Raw genomic sequence first — 18,979 nt, 5'->3', positions numbered from 1 at the left:
TATATCTTATGAGATGTATATATAGTATAGACTATAGTATAGTATAAATATAAGCTTATATGTATACTATACTATACTATAATATATATACATCTTACTATATATAAGCTATATTCGATTTATATACTATATATACATCTTAAGATATACTATATATACATGTATATCTACTATATATATCTAGTATATCTAGTATACTATGTATATATAGTATATCTTAAGATGTATATGTAGTATAGTATATATAGTATATCTTAAGATGTATATGTAGTATAGTATATATAGTATATCTTAAGATGTATATATAGTATAGTATGTATATATAGTATATCTTAAGATGTATATGTAGTATATCTTAAGATGTATATATAGTATAGTATATATAGTATATCTTAAGATGTATATATAGTATAGTATATATAGTATATCTTAAGATGTATATATAGTATATCGAATATAGTTTATATATCTTATGAGATGTATATATAGTATAGACTATAGTATAGTATAAATATAAGCTTATATGTATACTATACTATACTATAATATATATACATCTATAATATATATATACATCTTACTATATATAAGCTATATTCGATTTATATACTATATATACATCTTAAGATATACTATATATACATGTATATCTACTATATATATCTAGTATATCTAGTATACTATGTATATATAGTATATCTTAAGATGTATATATAGTATAGTATATATAGTATATCTTAAGATGTATATATAGTATAGTATATATAGTATATCTTAAGATGTATATATAGTATAGTATATATAGTATATCTTAAGATGTATATATAGTATATCGAATATAGTTTATATATCTTATGAGATGTATATATAGTATAGACTATAGTATAGTATAAATATAAGCTTATATGTATACTATACTATACTATAATATATATATACATCTTACTATATATAAGCTATATTCGATTTATATACTATATATACATCTTAAGATATACTATATATGATGGGGTATTTATAGTTGAAAATAGGGAAAAAGTGTAATTATAAAAAGTTTTGGATTAAAACAAAGTTGAGGGTTAAATGGCTATTTCATAAATAGCCAACGGCTATTTTTGACAGTCCAACATTTTTTTGTTTTTTTAAAAAAAAAAAAACCGTTGGACCCTCTAAGGGGACAGGGCCGATCCCGATCCGGTCCCGGACCCTGACGGGCCAACGGCCCCGGGCCGAATCATAAGACCGGCCTACAAGACCGGACCAGGCCCGCTAAAACCGGACCAAACGGTCCTGGCCTGTTTAACCGTCTGGCCCGCGGTCCTGAGCCAGTCCCGGGCCTGGACCGGCCCACTTGCCAGGCCTACACTGAGATATTCAATTACAGGTCTATATTTGTCTTGTATTGAGAGCTTTCTTTTTATTTTTTTTAGTTAATTTCTTTTTGGTCATGGATTTAACGTGAAAAAGAGTAAACGTGTAAATAGCACATGCTATGAACAAAAACCTACCATGTTAACATGTTTGCATTTGTCAATTTCCCGTTGCTTCGGATCACAGAAGTTTCTTTTTGGCTGGAGATTTATATAACGGATTCACGTGAATTTAGCATATACTTATTACTCCCGCTATTGTAATTTATATGGTTTGATTCAGGGTCAAAGTTCTTAATTTTAAATATGAAATTAAACATAAATTGTTCAAACTTTTTAAAAATAGAACTTATATATAAGAAAAATTATATACAAAGTATTATAATTCATAATAATTTATATTTTAAATTACTTATAAAATATTTAAAAAATTCATGGTAAAAACTAAATATCCTAAACTCCCTAAATATTAATGTAGGCACATAAATTAAAACAGAGGAAGGAGTAAAAGTTTTTAAATATCTATAAATATTTGATTAGAAACTAATTATTATTTTAATATTAACTTAAAATTATTATAGAAACCTATAAAATTTAAATTCATCAATTAGTTCTGTTGGGACGTTAACATGGACCTTTACGCAGTGAAGCATACCTTTTTTTTTCTGCCGTAATAACAGCGCCCAGTGACACATACAACGTTGCCACTTGTTGTGTATCTTCCTTTGTGTCTTTCTCATTTTTGTCTACTTTTTTTTTTTGGTGAAATCAGGAGGAAAGAAAAATTCCTTAATTTCTACAGCTACAAGGGCTTCTTTCTTCCTTATTTAACCTGTTAATAAGGTAAAGATTTCAGCTTTTTTAATATATTTTGCATTACGATAATTATATTTGGATTGTTTTCTTCATTTTCTTTTTGCGGTTTTGCACCTGATTTCTTGAGATAGTATGACTCAAAATTGACCCTTTACTATATAAATGATTTTGGTTTGATATGTTATGTAGAATCCTTCTGTTGAATATAAATTATTTTCTATTTTAGTTTAAACCAACACCTTTTGGTGGATTTTGTCACGAATTAAATTTCATGATAGCTGAATTCTGAAGATAAAACCTTACAGCTATTTATTAAAAGAGGGGGAAAAAGGACCTTTACAGTTGTTATTTATGGAGCCTCTTCAGATAATTTATTTGAGTGTCTGACTGACTTTTATATTAATTCCATTTGGATTTGAATTTACTAGCCGTGGATTTTAGTTGTGTAACTTAAATGGCTAATATTACAAATAGTAGAGATATTTGATGGTCTAAAGCATAGTTCTTGTTGATGTATGCACCTAGTTAGCCATCTGAAGTAGGAATTATTACTTGCTTCCTTGGAATTAGGAAGTCCCAAGTAGTTTCGTTATGATTTTCGAATCCTTTTCAAACTTTGTGTATTGATAGACAGGGCGCCTCGTGCACAAAGCTCTGCTATCGCAAGGTTTGGGGAAGGGCCCGACCATATTGGATGTTATTGTACGCACTCTTATTTTATATTTTTGCAAGAGGCCATTTCCGAAAATTGAACCCGTGACCTACTTGTTACCATTTTTTTTTTCCATCTTTTCTTTAGTCGAGAGTCTATCGGAAACAACCTCTCTACCCTTCCAGGGCAGGGGTAAGGTTGCGTATATCTTATGCTCCCCAGATCCCACTTGTGGGAATTTGCTGGCTTTATTATTGTTGTTGAACCCGTGACCTACTGGTCGCACAACAGAAACTTCTTTAAGCACACGAAAACTCCCCTTCATAACTTAGTGCATTGATGTTTATATTTAGCATAAAGTTAGAGCCACCATAAGTTTCCTTTATTGCACATTGCTTTACAGATATACTAATATACGATCAACAGATAACTACCAATATTGCTCAAGATGCATTTCTTTGTCATTTCAAATCTTATTTCTATTGTTGAAAGCATAATACTATCTAGCTACTAAAATCTTTTCGTCTGATTTTGCCTTTTCCAGGGGGGCAGTGGAAGCTCATCTAGTTGCTTGACTACACACTTTTTCAGTGTTTTCTATAGAGAATCCTAGGAATGCTGAAAGATGTGTTTGAATGTCTGGAATTTTAAAACTGATCTTCTTGAGGATTTGGTCTTAATAGAGTTTCCATTTTTCGTTCTTGAAAAGATTGGGCAATGCGATCATAGCATCAAGATGCAAAGTGTGTGGAATAGCTGCACATTGTCCATTGCATTAGCAAATGAGAATTCGTGCACGAATGGTTGAGTGGTGCTAATTTATAAGGTTTTGAATGTAAGTTCTACTAGCTGGAGAGATAGATAGCTTAGTGCTTACTTAACTAGTACTAGGTTTAATAGCTTTTTATATGGCAAATAAAGGAGGCATTCTGATGGAGCGATATGAATTGGGAAGATTGTTAGGTCAAGGTACATTTGCTAAGGTTTACTATGCTAGGAATATCAGAAATGGGCAGAGTGTTGCCATCAAAGTTATTGACAAGGAAAAAGTTCTAAGGGTTGGACTTGTGAATCAGATCAAACGGGAAATATCCGTTATGAGATTAGTCAGACATCCTAATATCGTGCACCTTTACGAAGTCATGGCCACGAAAACCAAGATTTATTTCGTGATGGAGTATGCTAAAGGCGGTGAACTCTTTAACAAGGTGGCGAAAGGAAGGTTAAAAGAGGACGTCGCGCGAAAGTATTTTCAACAGTTGATAAATGCTGTAGATTTTTGCCATAGCAGGGGTGTCTATCACCGGGATTTGAAACCTGAAAACTTACTGTTAGACGATGATGAAAATTTAAAAATTTCAGATTTTGGTTTAAGTGCTTTTGTCGAGCCAAAGCGCCAGGACGGACTCCTACACACTATGTGCGGGACTCCAGCCTATGTTGCTCCGGAGGTGATCAATAGAAAAGGCTACGATGGTGCAAAAGCTGATATTTGGTCATGTGGGGTTGTCCTATTCGTCTTGTTAGCTGGTTATCTTCCATTTCAGGACTCAAATTTAATGGAAATGTATAGGAAGATTGGCAAAGCTGAATTCAGATGTCCAAGTTGGTTTCCACCAGAAGCCCGACGGTTACTTTCGAAAATGTTGGATCCTAATCCAAGCACAAGAATTTCTCTTGCAAAAATCCGAGGGAGTACCTGGTTCAGGAGGGGAATTTCTATTTCCTCTAAATCTACCGTAGTAGACGAAGTAAGCACGGATTTAGCTTCAGCAAATACAGAAGAAAAGCAAGAGGTGGCTAGGATTCCAAACTTGAACGCATTTGATATCATTTCCCTTTATGCTAAGTTTGATTTATCAAAATTATTTGAGGAACCTTGTTTAAAGAAAGAAGCTAAATTCACATCCTGGAAACCTGCGTCGGTCATCATATCCAAGCTGGAAGATACCGCTAAACGCCTTAAGCTGAAAGTTAGCAAAAGGGATGCAGGATTACTGAGGTTTGAAGGTATAAAGGAAGGAAGAAAGGGGATTTTAGCCATCGATGCCGAGATCTTTGAGGTCATTGAGGCTTTTCATTTGGTGGAAGTGAAAAAATCAGATGGCGATACGTTGGAATATCAGGAGATATTGAATGAAGGCCTAAGACCAGGTCTTCAGGATATTGTTTGGACTTGGCAAGAAGAAAAACAACCTCAGCAATCAGAAGATCAACTCGACGAGCAGCCAAATGATCAACTTCAGCAGCAACAACTGCAGCCCCAACAACATCTAATTCAGCAGGAGCAATTACCTTGACTGCGATACACTTCCTTGTTCACATTTTTTCGAGGTAGATTCAGGAGTTAAACTTGATGGGTTCAATCTTTAAGGTTCTTTTGCTGAACTCATTGTACTCTTGATGTTATCGGTTTAGAATTTAATATTGGTTGAAATTCTAGTGATATTTTACATTTTTACTTACGTTTTGTGTCGAAAATACTGGATTCAGTTGCAACCATAGAGTATAGGCTGCATCAAACCTCTGCATTTTGTCCTAGATGTACATTGAGTAGTTGAGGTCTTCCTAATCAAGGTGTTGTTTGTACAATATATCTCAAGTGTAAGTGCTTTGTGTTTTCATGGTATCCTTTTTCCCCCCTCATAAATCTGTGTCTTCTTGTATCATTCTTGCAATATTCTTAGTTTAATAGCACCAGTTGGTGATTGAAATGACACTTCTTGCAATTAGAGGTGTCAAAATTGGCCCAGAAAAACATGACCCGCACTACCCGCCCAAGGTTATTACCGACTTACCGTCTATTTGTTGAACTCAGTCCATCTTGACCCAATCCATCTCAGCGCATATAAAGTTGGGCTGACTTTTAGCCCAAATTGATCAATGAATAACTTAGCTAAAATATCTTGAAAATATTTTTTTGTTTGATATGTTATATATGACCATAATAAAAGAAAAATAATTCTTATTTAGTAATTAAACAAATCATAAGAAAACAACACATATTAATTAAAGTTTGTTAATAGTTAGTCGAGTTAGATTGTGACCCAAATTTTAGCACGTCTTGGCCCAACCCATCTCAGTCCAAGTAACTTTTGGACGGATCAATGATCCGCCTATTTATTGACTCAGCCTATTTTGACCAGTCCAAAATCGACTCAACCCGCCCATTTGACACCCGTACTTGCAATCATGGACCAGCACATAATCAGAGCTTAATACATCAGGCTATCCTTTTACCATTCGAAAAGCATTTTATTTAGACAACTGAAAAGAAGTCTTAATTTTATGGAATTAATGAGATGGATCTTGAATTAAAATGAAAAAACTATACACTTCAACCATGATAAACTTCTGAGCCAGCAGAAAGAGAGAGAGAACATTTATGCTCTAACTCATGGTAGTAACTTTAATTGGTTTTGGCTAAAAAGTCTGTCATCAAATTCTGATCATTTGAATGTGAAGACAATAATTAGTTTATTTTCTTGTCATCTATTCTTTTGTTTTTCCCTACTTTGTACTCTTTAGTCTTTGGGGTAAGAGCCAAGATCCTTGGGTGAGGTGCTTTCCCGAACCCTGCATTAACGGGCTTGTGCATTAGACTGTCCTTTTTAATCTTTACGGTGCATTGTCTCTTGCTGCAACATAGTATAATATCTATACAACAATAACAATAAATTCAGTACAATCCCACAAGTGGGGTCTAAGAAGGGTAGTGTGTATGCAGACCTTATCCCTACCTTGTGAAGATAGATAGGTTATTTTCGATAGACCCTCAGCTCAAGGAACAATGACAAGAAAGCAACCAACCAGTATGTCTATACAGTGACAGTGAAATATTTTTTACATTATCAGGTCCTCTACAAAATAACTACAAGTAATTGATAATAAGTAAGATTATTAACATGAAAAATAAGGTAAATTATCTGCTCAATGGGTAAAATACATTAATAATGCAAAAACTTTCTTTTTTGTAGCATAAGTGTATACTATAAGTTAAATCCAACGTGATACTTGTGTAAGGATGGAGTTTCAACAGCCAACAGATAAAAGTATAATTGTGAAGTTGAATTCTTTATGTGTGTGTGTTTATTATACTATTGCAATGTGTGCAAGTCTGTGAAATATATGTTGTTTATGTAGTTGGAACATTTGGTTGGTAAAACAAGTACTATTCCTACACAATGCTTGTTCAGATTGATGTGACGGCTCTCTAAGTGGAGAGTTGAATTTTAGACAACTATATCAATTAAAGTGGAAAGTATGACCCTTATATTTAATTATACACTAACTACTGAAATAACATACACTTAAATTGTGAATAAACAATCAAAATTTGAAGTTCTTTCAGGAACCTTTATTGACCTGTTAAACTGCACGAGTTATACTAGTTGCCCCACCTTATTCTTTTTTTTAAAAAATTGATATTTTGTATTGGGGCCCGTCTAATTGACTAATTCGGCACGCTCTGTCGCTCCATAAGATTTACTCCTGTTAAAGAGGAAAATGCACCTTATTATGATTTTTCATTTTCTAGGGTTGAATCGAGACCTCTAATTAATAGTGAAAGGATCTTATTTATCGCATTTCAATCACCCAACAATCGTATGTGATTAATGTCGTGCTATAATTTTATATATTTTGACGTTATTTATCATATTTTCTTGTTGTTTGGATGCTAATTTGTGCAATAATTGAGCTTAATAGTGCTTATTTTATGTGTAGGAATGCTTGGACATTAATTGAAAAAAAATTGCACGAAATGGTATCTCAGAGCTACAAAATGGAGCAATAAAAGAAGACGTACATGACAATGAAAATTCATGGCCATAGACAGTGCAAGGCCTTGTCCAGGGCACTGTCATTGGCTCCCCTGACAGTGCCTTGCGCAGAAACATTGGCACCCCTGACAGTGCCTCACGCAGAAATGTTGGTGCCTCTGATAGTGCTTCGCGCCGACGATGCTATCCGAGCCAATTTTATTTCCTCACTATATTTGGACATGTAGACTTCGGCCTCAACCCTATAAATACCTCTTAAAGTTAGTTTTTGAGAGGACGACATGACTGGAGAGGCAAGAAAGCTACGGGAATACGTGGAAGCAACGAATCATAAGAGTTTTCTCTTCCGTTCTTCCTTAATCTGTATTTTAATGCTTTCAATTATTATCATGACTATGAATAGCTAATTTGTTAATTAGGGTTTTGATGAAACCTTTTGTAGGATAAATTCTTGTTATGTTTTTATATATTTGAGCCGTTAGATTTCGCTACTTGTTCAACTACGTGTTTGTTGTTGTTGATTGAATGGCCATCAATTGACTGTGCCTATTTATTATGTATTGCTTGAGAAAGAGTGCATATTTAGGTTGTTGTCGAACAACGTCACTCCCAAGGTATAAGGAGATCAATACGACGGGTTTAAAAGCGGGATTAGAGATAACGAAGCTTTGACGTGATCATAGTGAGCGGTGAAAAAGTGTGAGCTAGCGTAATTCGAGAGAATATGACTAGTATATTATTGTAGTTGCTCGAGAGAGAATTTCGATAAATCGAGTGCTCATGATCAGTAGAGAAAACTTAGGCGAAATTGTAGGAGACGTAGCGGAAAGGATTCCGACAATTGAGAAAATCATAACTCTAGTCTTTTCCAATCTTGTCTCCAACCTTTAGTATCCTTAGTTGTTAATTTACTACTTTAATTTGTTAGTTAATTAGTTAGACATAAGAATCTTTATATCTAGAACTTAGGAATTGTTCAAACTTGTCTTCTTAATTATTAAACTGTTATAACAAAATCTTAATTCTCTATGGGATTCGAATTCGGACTTTTAGATCGGATTATATTTGCAGCGACTGCTTATCCTTTTTAGGACTAGAGTTGGGCGTGATCAAATTTTGGCGTCGTTGCCGGGGAACTAACGGTGTAGTTGTATTTGTATATATTGCTAGGTTTCAAGTTTGAACTTTTATTTTGTTTTGTTTTGTTTTGTTTTTTATTTTTATTTTTATTTTATTCTACTTGTTCATTTGAGAAACATGACATCTTGGAATTATGGGAGTTTAGGTGTTGGTAATTCTACTGTTGATCCTCATATATATTTTGAAGGAAACCACATGTGGCAAAATTATCAAAATATTTCCTAGAGCGAGTTATGTGCACCAACTCAATCTTATGTATGGAATGGGTGTGGCATGTGTGGTGGTCAAGATGGTCACTTTCATGGTTGTACTTATATTTCTTATCCTCCCCCACCCCTTATTATGATGGTTCTACTTGTGAAGTTAATAGGAACAAAGAACCCGAGGATGCGGACTTAAAGGAGATCAAGGATATGTTAAAGTGTCATCCGGAACAAAATAATGAGAAACAACTGCAGATAGAAAGGCAAGAGGCAACTATTCGCAACTTGGAGGCTCAAGTGAGTTAAGTGGTTGTAGCTTTTAATGCTCAACAAGCCAATATTAGGGATAGTAGTCAAGAAGAGAGTGAATTCGAGGTGCTAATGGAGAAGGTCGGAGTAGAATATCAACAACCCAGTCAACTTCAATTTGAGGATGTCGATGTTGAAGACGAGAGACTAGAGTTAGCCAAGGACATTGAGGATATAAATTTTATTGACTCTAGTATCATTGATGTTGAGGATGTTGAAAGTCCCGAAGTTCATGCGTTTGAGTGCATTGGTCCTCACTCCAAATATTTTTTCACATTGTGTTTTGATGATTATATGGAAATAGAGTCATCCGAGCCGATTGAGGAGTCAAGGAATGAGGAGCAAGGTGCCTACATTCTGGAATTTTTCTTGCCAGAAAGACCGGACTACATACCTTATCTAAAAGTCAAGAAGTGTAGAATAGTACAATGGTTGCTTGGTCTAGTTAGATTTGTTCCACCACCCCTGGAGCATAACCGAACACTTGAAGCCAAATTAGGAGTTCAATTCATAAGCTCGCGATAGAGGCAGAAAGTGGTTCACGTCGTGCCGCGATGTTAAATCGGGCGCTTTTTGGGAGGCAATCCCACTTTACTACTTTCTTTTATTTTTAGTTTTTAAATTATTGTCTTATTGTATTATTTTTGTAGTGTCATTTTTTAATTTTTTGGAGCATGGGAAGCAAAGCTATTGGAAGGGTGAAACAACAAGGCAGATGGTTAAAACTAAGTGTGGAGTACCCCACAAAGTAAAATATCTGAGAGAAATCTGAGTACCCTATGAGCTGCTAGTGCTTTGGCCTTTGGCCTACCAGGGAGTTTCTTTTACCCTCTTATTATTTATGTTGTGCATTGGGAACAATACATAATTTTAAGTGTAGGGTGAGGAGATTGTCTGGGTGACTTTTTATGCGATTTTAGTTGTGTTAGTTTAATTGATGATTTTTTAGGAAAAATTGTTTTTTGGACTTTTCCCAACGATGGATCTCCTAGACAATTTTCTTGAGGGATTTAAGTCTAAACAAAATACAAATAAAAATTAGAAAATAAAAAAAATGCAAAACATGTCTTTTATTTTCCTTAGTTAGTAATAATCCCCTGTGATTTCTTTTTCGTGCCTCGATTTTTTTTTATGGGATGTAACTTGAACCGGAACTGGGTAGTAGTTTTTATTTTATTTTTATTTTTAGTGTAGTATGTAGGAAATAAAGGAGAAGAAATGATGTGATTCACACATTTTGACTTGTTTGATGGTTGCATACTTAGGTTCTGGCATGTGTTTCACCTTCCCTTAGCTTTAAATATATGATGATGCCTTGATAAAAATGAATAGCATGTGGTATGACTCCTATGTCTTGGTTTCTTGACTTGTGTTCACTTTGTACTTTATGCTTAATATACCTCTTGACTTTGTGAATACTCCGTCCTTAGTGAGTCATGTGCTATGTGTGAAGTGAGTTCTTTACATAGTCCATGTTATTGCAATTGAGTCTAGAACTTGTCCGGAATGTGAATTGAATCGAAATCCTAGGTGTTGCTCGGTTTGAAAAGTGATGTTAGGCTTTCTTTGATCTTTTTGAGTTTTGTTGCTTATCACTTATTAAGTCATCCCTAGTTTACCCTTTTGAGCCTATTAGCCTTTATTTTGGCACCCGCATTACAAGCATATCCCCTTTTGTTCTTAATTGAATCATTTTGATCCTTATACTCCCTCTATTCCAGTTATGTGAACCTATTTCATTTTTGGTCCGTTCCAAAAAGAATGACCCCTTTCTAAATTTGGAAACAATTTAGCTTAAACTTCCAACTATACCCTTAATGAGAAGTTTTTATAATCACACAAATACTCTAGACCCTTTTTTGACTTGTTTAGGACCACAAATTCTAAAAGTCTTCATTTTTTCTTAAATTATGTGCCTAGTCAAACAGGTTCACATAAATTGGAACAGAGGGAGTACCTCTTAAAGCACTTGAATTATAAAGAGAGCGCTAGAAATAAGTAATGAGGAAACTTGGGTTAGCTTTTGAGTGGAACCAATAGAAGGAAGAAATGTGCACTTGTATTTTTGTCATGACCTGAAATCTCACCCGTCGTGATGGCGCCTATCTCAATACTAGGCAAGCCGACATCATCAATAACACACAATATCTTTTAACTATGGAAAATATCATAATTAAGTTTAATAGAAAATCCCACAAATACTAGGTAAAACATATTCCCAAAATCCGATGTCACTGAGTACATGAGCATCTATACATTACAAGCCTGAAAAATACGATCTATAATAGTCTAAGACCAAATACAGTAAAAAAGATATAGGGAAGGAGAGACAGGTCTGCGAAATACGGCAGCTACCTCTGAATCTCCGGAAAATCAACCGTGCGAAAGAATCAACACCCACTATGTTCGGGATCACCTGGATCTGCACACGAAGTGCAGGGTATAGTATGAGTACAACTAACTCAGTAAGTAACAATAATAAATAAAGAACTGAAAGTAGTGACGAGCTTCATAGCTAAGTTCAAATACAGTACTTTCCAACATAAAAAGGTAGGCATGCTTTCAAGTTCAACATTTAAAACTACACAGAAATTTCATATCAAATTTTGATTGAAACAGAAATAATATATTTCAGAGTTTTCCAAAACAGTGATATATGACAGCTAAAGTGCAGCAATAATGAAATCAATGCATCATCTCAGAGTAACAGTCACTCAGTCCTCCCATTCACTCCAACTCACAATCACTCTTTCCTTCCAGCCACTCATTCCTCACAGTCACTCATTTCTCACAGTCACTCATTCCTTTCAATCACTCAACACTCGACGCTCGGCACTCAGCACTCGCACTCAGTAGGTACCTGCGCTCACTAGGGGTGTGTACAGACTCCGGAGGGGCTCTTTCAGGCCAAGCGCTATAACAAGCCAATCATGGCATAAATTAATAAACCATGTTGCGGCGTGCAGCCCGATCCCATAAATATCCTCACAGTTAGGCCCTCGGCCTCACTCAGTCATCAACCTCTCCAGTCTCTCGGGCCCTCAGAAATCATGATGAGCAGCCCAACAACAATGATATGATGCATCAATAATGAACAAGAGAGACTGAGATGTAATATGCAAGTAAAAAATGTGACTGAGTACAAAATAATAATTTAACAGATAATTCAACATGTACACGACCTCTGTGGGTCCCAACAGTGTCAATATATAGTTTAAACATGATTTATAGTTCAATTTCCCTAATGCGTGGAAAAATGTACGGGTAGCAACAATTTATTCAACAACACAAATCCATGAAATTTACCAAGTTACAATTCCTACGGTGCACGCCCACACGCCTGTCACCTAGCATGTGCGTCACCTCAAAACCAATCACATATCACAGAATCCAGGGTTTCATACCCTCAGAACCAAATTTAGAATTGTTACTTACCTCAATCCGATCAATTCTTTATTTCAATAAGCCTTTTTCTCGCAATTCGGCCTCCAAACACCTTTAATCTTAGTCAAAATAATTTGATACAATCAACATGAAGTATAGGAATCAATTCCATATGAAATTGCAAAATTTTACAATAAAAATCCGAAATTAATTCAAAATTCAACAGTGGGGCCCATGTCTCGGAACCCGACAAAATTTATAAAATCTGAAAACCCATTCAATTACGAGTCCAACCATATAAAAGTTATCGAATTCTGACATCGGATTAAACTTCAAATCTTTATTTTATATTTTTGGAAAATTTTATAAAAATCTGATTTTTCTTCCATAAATTCACGGATTCATGATGTAAATGAATATGGAATCATGAAATATAATCAATATAGGATAAGAAACACTTACCCCGAGGTTTACGCGTGAAAATCGCCCAAATATCGCCTAAACCGAGCTCCCCAACTCTATTTTTGTCAAAAATGGTAAAAAAAACTCCCGTTTATAGGGCCTCAGCTGTTTCGGGCGCCACATGCGGCGTGGGGCGCTGCCTGTAGCGCTATTTCCAGTACCTTTAAACATCCCGGTGCCAGGGCTAGCGCCCCACGCTATCCTGGGCGCTGACGGCGACGGAAAATCGTTCCCGACACGAAAATTGGCATAACTCTCTCATACGATGTCTGAATTCGACGATTCTTTTTGCTATGGCTCTGAAATTTCAATACGGATCTAATGCTTCAATCAAAACTAAATTTGGAGCTTATTTTATTAAAGTGATACCACGTATTCTTGAAGAATCGATGTCGAAACATTCTAGGTTTGATGCCGAAACATAGCAAATCAAGTCCGATTGACCTCAAATTTTGCACACAAGTCATAAATGACATAACAGACCTATTTCAAATTTTCAGAATCAGATTCCGACCCCGATATCAAAAGGTCAACTCCCCTGTCAAACTTTCAAACTTAAATTTTCATATTAGCCATTTCAAGCCTAATTTAACTACTGACTTCCAAGTAATTTTTCGGACATGCTCCTAAGTCCAAAAATTATCATACGAAGCTATTGGAATCGTCAAAACTCTATTCCGAGGTCGTTTACTAATAAGTCGACATCCGATCACTATTTTAACCTAAGCTTTAAACCTTAGAACTAAGTGTTCCAATTCATTCCAAAACCTCACCGGACCCGAACCAATCACCCCGGCGAGTCACATAATAACTGTAAAGTATAAATTGAGCAGTAAATGGGGAAATATAGTTGTAATACTCAAAACGACCGGTCGGGTCGTTACAATTTTAATAAAACTCCACTAGCGGCAAGGCAAAAATAAAAAAAGAAAAAAAAGAAAAAAAATAAATGAATAAATAAAGATTTCTTATTTTTGCTAGTGGATGTGATCTGAAGCAGTGTGTAAAGAAGAAGGAAAATATTCTGGGGTGAGCTATCTTGTGATGATTGAGGTGGATTGAAGGAATTTTGCGCTTAAAGTTGAATACGTTATGTGTTAAAGTTCTTAGGAGGATTAGCCACTATATCCTAAATATATCCTACCCGTCCCTTAGCCCATATTACAACCATAATAAAGTTCTAGTTGATTTTAGATCGAGCGGGCCTACATTAGTAGAGGTTTACATTATGGGCAAGCCTATGGTACCTTTTGCGTGCATGTGACTTCTTTGAGAGAGTGAGTGATTTTTCTTCATATGTGTGAGTCCTTAAAATATATTCGATCATGTGATATGCATGTGTGGACTGCTTACTCTTTGTTTTATTGTGAGGGAACATGGTTTTCACAAAGGATGGGTAATATTATTAGACCTCTCTCTTAGATTAAGTATTCAAGCCTCGGGTGCATTGTGACATTGAGTTAGTTTCGAGGCTAAGATAGTTATAATCATGTTGTTCCTGGGTTGGATGTTTTGAAATTGGGTATGCGTATGGGAAGTGTATTTTGACCGCATATGCTAGAGCTTAATTGTTACTATCAACCATGACCATAGCTGTAGTGTGTTGTGAATGTGTGGCTTGTTGGGTCCTTGAAGAGGAAGTGTTTGGCTGGTTGACTCGAGGGCGAGCAACATTTAAGTGTGGGATGTTGATGTTGTGCTATAATTTCATATATTTTGACATTATTTATCCTACTTTCTTGTTGTTTGGATGTTAATTTGTGCGACAATTGAGCTTAATAGAGCTTATTTCATGTATAGGAATGCTTGGACATGAATTGGAGAAAAGTTGCACAAAATAATACCTCAGAGCTATAAAATGGAGCAATAAAAGAAGACGTACAAGACAAATAAAAAGTCATGGACATAGACAGTGCAAGGCCTTGTCCAGGGCACTGTCATTGGTGCCCCTGACAGTGCCTCGCGTAGAAACATTAGCGCCATTGACAGTGCCTCGCGCAGAAATGTTGGTGCATCTGATAGTGCCTCACACCGACGATGCTATCCAAGCCAATTTTATTTTCTCACTATATTTGGACATGTAAACTTCGGCCCCAACTCTATAAGTACCTCTTAAAGTTAGTTTTTGAGAGGAGGACATGATTGGAGAGGCAAGAAGGCTATGAGAACACCTAGAAGCAACGAATCACAAGAGTTTTCTCTTCTGTTCTTCCTTAATCTGTATTTTAATACTTTCAATTATTATCATGACTATGAATAGCTAATTTGTTAATTAGGGTTTTGATGGAACCTTTTGTAGGATAAATTCTTGTTATGTTTTTATATAATTGAGCCATTAGATTTCGCTACTTGTTCAACTATGTGTTTGTTGCTATTGATTGAATGGTCATCAATTGACTGTGCCTATTTATTATGTATTGCTTGAGAAAGAATGCATATTTAGGTTGTTGTCGAACAACGTCACTCCCAAGGTATAAGAGAGATCAATACGACGAGTTTAAAAGCGGGATTAGAGATAACGAAGCTTTGACGTGATCATAGTGAGCGGTGAAAAAGTGTAAGCTAGCGTAATTCGAAAGAATATGACTAGTACATTATTGTAGTTGCTCGAGAGAGAATTTCGATAAATCGAGTGCTCATGATCAGTAGAGAAAACTATTGTAGGAGACATAGCAGGAAAGATTCCGACAATTGAGAAAATCATAACTCTAGTCTTTTCCAATCTTGTCTCCAACCTTTAGTATCTTTAGTTGTTAATTTACTACTTTAATTTGTTAGTTAATTAGTTAGACATAAGAATCTTTATATTTAGAACTTAGAAATTGTTCAAACTTATCTTCTTAGTTATTGAACTATTATAGCGAAATCTTAGTTCTCTGTTGGATTCGATTCCGAACTTTTAGACCGGATTATATTTGAAGCGACCGTTTATATTTTTTTGGATTAGAGTTGAGCCTTATTTCTTGTAATCAATTTGCAGAATTTTGGTAGCCAATTATTCTAGCAGACAACAGGACATTCATTCAAACTACCGCACTTTCTCTTTCTTAAAGGAAAATATGTTAAACTAAATTTTAAATTATCTACACTGCCAACAGGACATTCATTCAAACTACCGCACTTTCTCTTTCTTAAAGGAAAATATGTTAAACTAAATTTTAAATTATCTACACTGCCAACAGGACATTCATTCAAACTACCGCACTTTCTCTTTCTTAAAGGAAAATATGTTAAACTAAATTTTAAATTATCTACACTGCCAATAAAAAAATTATGCGTTGATGTAGCAAGCTTGTGCTACTAAGTTAGCTACTATTCACAGAGATATTACATATAATTTTTTATATTATCGGTGCATAAAATATAAACTCATATAAACAAATATACTCGCATCTCAAAGTGCAATTTTATTTCCTCACAACAAAATTCTCAAACCACATACGAAAAAAACAAAGAAAAATTAGTAACTAACAATATGGGTAAGTGATAACAACTTCCCTTTAAATTTACTCTCTTTCTACTGTACAAATCACACACTACGTTGTATAGTTTTCCTTTTGAATATCTTCTAAATCATGTATAACCCAAAACAAAAATTTAAGCCAAAACCCCTGCTGGTTCTTGGCCTAGCATTATTGGCTTAATTTTATTCTTCCATAGCTCTTTATACATATCAATATCTCCAACTTTTCTTAGAACCTCCACAACTACAAAACCATCTGTCACTCTGTAAATTTCCACGTTCATTATCAATTTACCTTTTTTCATCTCCATTACCCTCTCCTTTTTCTTCTTCAACCTGATATTTTCCGTCTTTGCCATCTCCTCCACTCTCTCCATTACCGTCTCATCCGACTCTTCCACGATTAACCGTTCTGAATCCTCCAACGGGTTGCATTCATCGTTTAACAATCCCGAGAGGTTTAATCCTAAAGAGAATGAGATAATATCAAAAGCATTCAAATAAGAATTCTTGTCTTCTCCCTCCCTGACCTCTTCTATTTCCTTGCTAGGCTCGTCAGAGCTTGATGGACCCGTTAAATTTAAATTTTGAATACGTCTCTGAGGCTGACCATCTTCCTCGCAAAATTTAACACGTTTCAACCCTTTCTTGAACCAAGGATCTTTGATGATTTCTTCAATTGTTAATCTTGTTATAGGATTTGTATCGAGAAGTCGAGATAAAAATCGCTTTAAATCGGATGACATCCATTTAGGACACTTGAATTGTCCATTGCAAATCTTTTGGTACATCCCCATGAGATTTGTATCATGGAATGGCAAATATCCAGCATTCAATACAAACAAGATGATTCCACATGTCCATATGTCTACCTGTTAGAAAATACAATAACATAAAATTAGGGAAAAAGGGCTAATTTGAGAAACTTTCCCTGAAGAGATACCGCGTGTAAAAAGGGTAGCCTAGTGCACGAAACATTCCATGTTCACATATGGTCCAGAAAAAGCCGCACCCCAAAAGGATGTAATGTAAGCAATCTACCTGATACAAGCACCGGTGACTGATTTCACGGCTCGAACCGCGAACTATAGGTCAGACGAATACAACTTTACCGTTACTCTAAGACTATCTTTATATTACCCGTATATGGTCCGAAAAAATAAAAATTAATCCCTTCAGCATACAATAGACCCCCAAATTGAATCTATATATATAATTCAAATTTTAATTAAAATAGAAAATAAAATCTTCAAACTCAATTTTGCATTAGAACTATCCCCATATATATGAATTACAGACTATTATTCAACATACCTTAGCTCCATCATATCCTTTCTTTGTTAGAATATCTGGTGCCACATAAGAAGGGGTCCCACAAAGCGTGTGTAACAACCCATCTTGTTGAACTTGTTCCGTTAACGCACTGAGTCCAAAATCGGACACTTTCAAATCGCCATTTTCATCAATCAGTAGGTTTTCAGGTTTCAAATCACGGTGGTAGACGCCGCGTGAATGGCAGTAACGGACGGCGGAGATGAGCTGCTGGAAAAGTTTCCGGCTTTTTTCCTCGGTGAATTTTCCGTCTTTGGCGATTTTCGCGAACAATTCGCCGCCCTTGACGAATTCCATGACGAAGTAGATCTTCGTCTTGGTCGCCAACACTTCATCGAGTTTGACAATATGCGGATGTCGTAGACGACGCATGATTGAGATCTCGCGCTTGATGTTGGACATCAGCGCGGGATTGGTATTAATTCTTGTCTTGTTGATGATTTTAATCGCCACGCTTCGGCCATCTTTGATGTCCCTAGCGTGGTACACTTTGGCAAATGCGCCACAACCAAGGAGTTTTCCTAGCTCGTATTTGCCGAATAGGGTGGTTTCCGAAGAGGAAAAGGCCATTGCCGGCGCGTAATCGCCGGCAGAGCCAAGAAATTATTCGATCTTGAAAATTAAAATGTCGAGATCGAACCAGATGAATTTTATTTACTAGTGATTATTGATGATGAGAATGGAGTAAAGGAGCAATAGAGCAATCTTGGAGTTTGTTGGAGTTCTGTGAAAATGGCTTTCACACAAAAAGTTGGAATCCCGTAACTTTGGCCTTTCTGGCCCTATATATATATATGTTTTTGTTTTCTTTACATTAGAAAAAGTATATATAAATTGGAGAGTGTGAGAATGTCTATCCCTACACGTCATTATAACAACACTTTTCTTTTCTTAATTAATTTTGTGTTTCAATTTTTCCTAGTCAACAAATGGCAACACGGTGACAGTTTGGTTTTGGGATTGTTTTATGCGTGTCTACCACTTGTTTGAGTCAAAATATCATTGGTTTTTTTTTTTTTTAACTTCCAAGGGATAATTAAGAAGTTGTGGATCCAACTAATCAAGGG

General features: G+C 35.5%; 2 protein-coding genes across 3 annotated transcripts; one reads left to right on the top strand and one right to left on the bottom strand.

Annotated features, from left to right (window-relative positions):
* Positions 1-1,979: 1,979 nt before the first annotated feature.
* LOC107829924 (CBL-interacting protein kinase 2-like) lies at positions 1,980-7,970 on the top strand. Of its 2 annotated transcripts, XM_075234020.1 has the most exons (3): positions 1,987-2,213; positions 3,383-5,172; positions 7,564-7,970. In XM_075234020.1, the coding sequence occupies exon 2, from the start codon at positions 3,747-3,749 to the stop codon at positions 5,136-5,138; it is 1,392 nt and encodes a 463-aa protein (XP_075090121.1). In that variant the 5' UTR covers positions 1,987-2,213; positions 3,383-3,746; the 3' UTR covers positions 5,139-5,172; positions 7,564-7,970. The 2 variants fall into 2 exon arrangements, with proteins under 2 accessions (XP_016512882.2, XP_075090121.1); XM_016657396.2 differs by lacking the exon at positions 7,564-7,970 and having other exon boundaries at positions 1,980-2,213; positions 3,383-5,488.
* An 8,531-nt stretch (positions 7,971-16,501) lies between these two features.
* LOC107829925 (CBL-interacting serine/threonine-protein kinase 11) lies at positions 16,502-18,714 on the bottom strand. Its single transcript, XM_016657397.2, has 2 exons — positions 17,895-18,714; positions 16,502-17,452 (listed from the first exon to the last, which is right to left on the bottom strand). The coding sequence occupies exons 1-2, from the start codon at positions 18,480-18,482 to the stop codon at positions 16,715-16,717; spliced, it is 1,326 nt and encodes a 441-aa protein (XP_016512883.2). The 5' UTR covers positions 18,483-18,714; the 3' UTR covers positions 16,502-16,714.
* Between the last annotated feature and the right edge of the window lie 265 nt (positions 18,715-18,979).

The sequence above is a fragment of the Nicotiana tabacum genome, chromosome 17 (assembly GCF_000715075.1).
Source record: "Nicotiana tabacum cultivar K326 chromosome 17, ASM71507v2, whole genome shotgun sequence".
In the NCBI taxonomy this organism is placed as follows: Eukaryota; Viridiplantae; Streptophyta; class Magnoliopsida; order Solanales; family Solanaceae; genus Nicotiana; species Nicotiana tabacum.
This window is presented reverse-complemented; position numbering and strand designations above follow the sequence as displayed.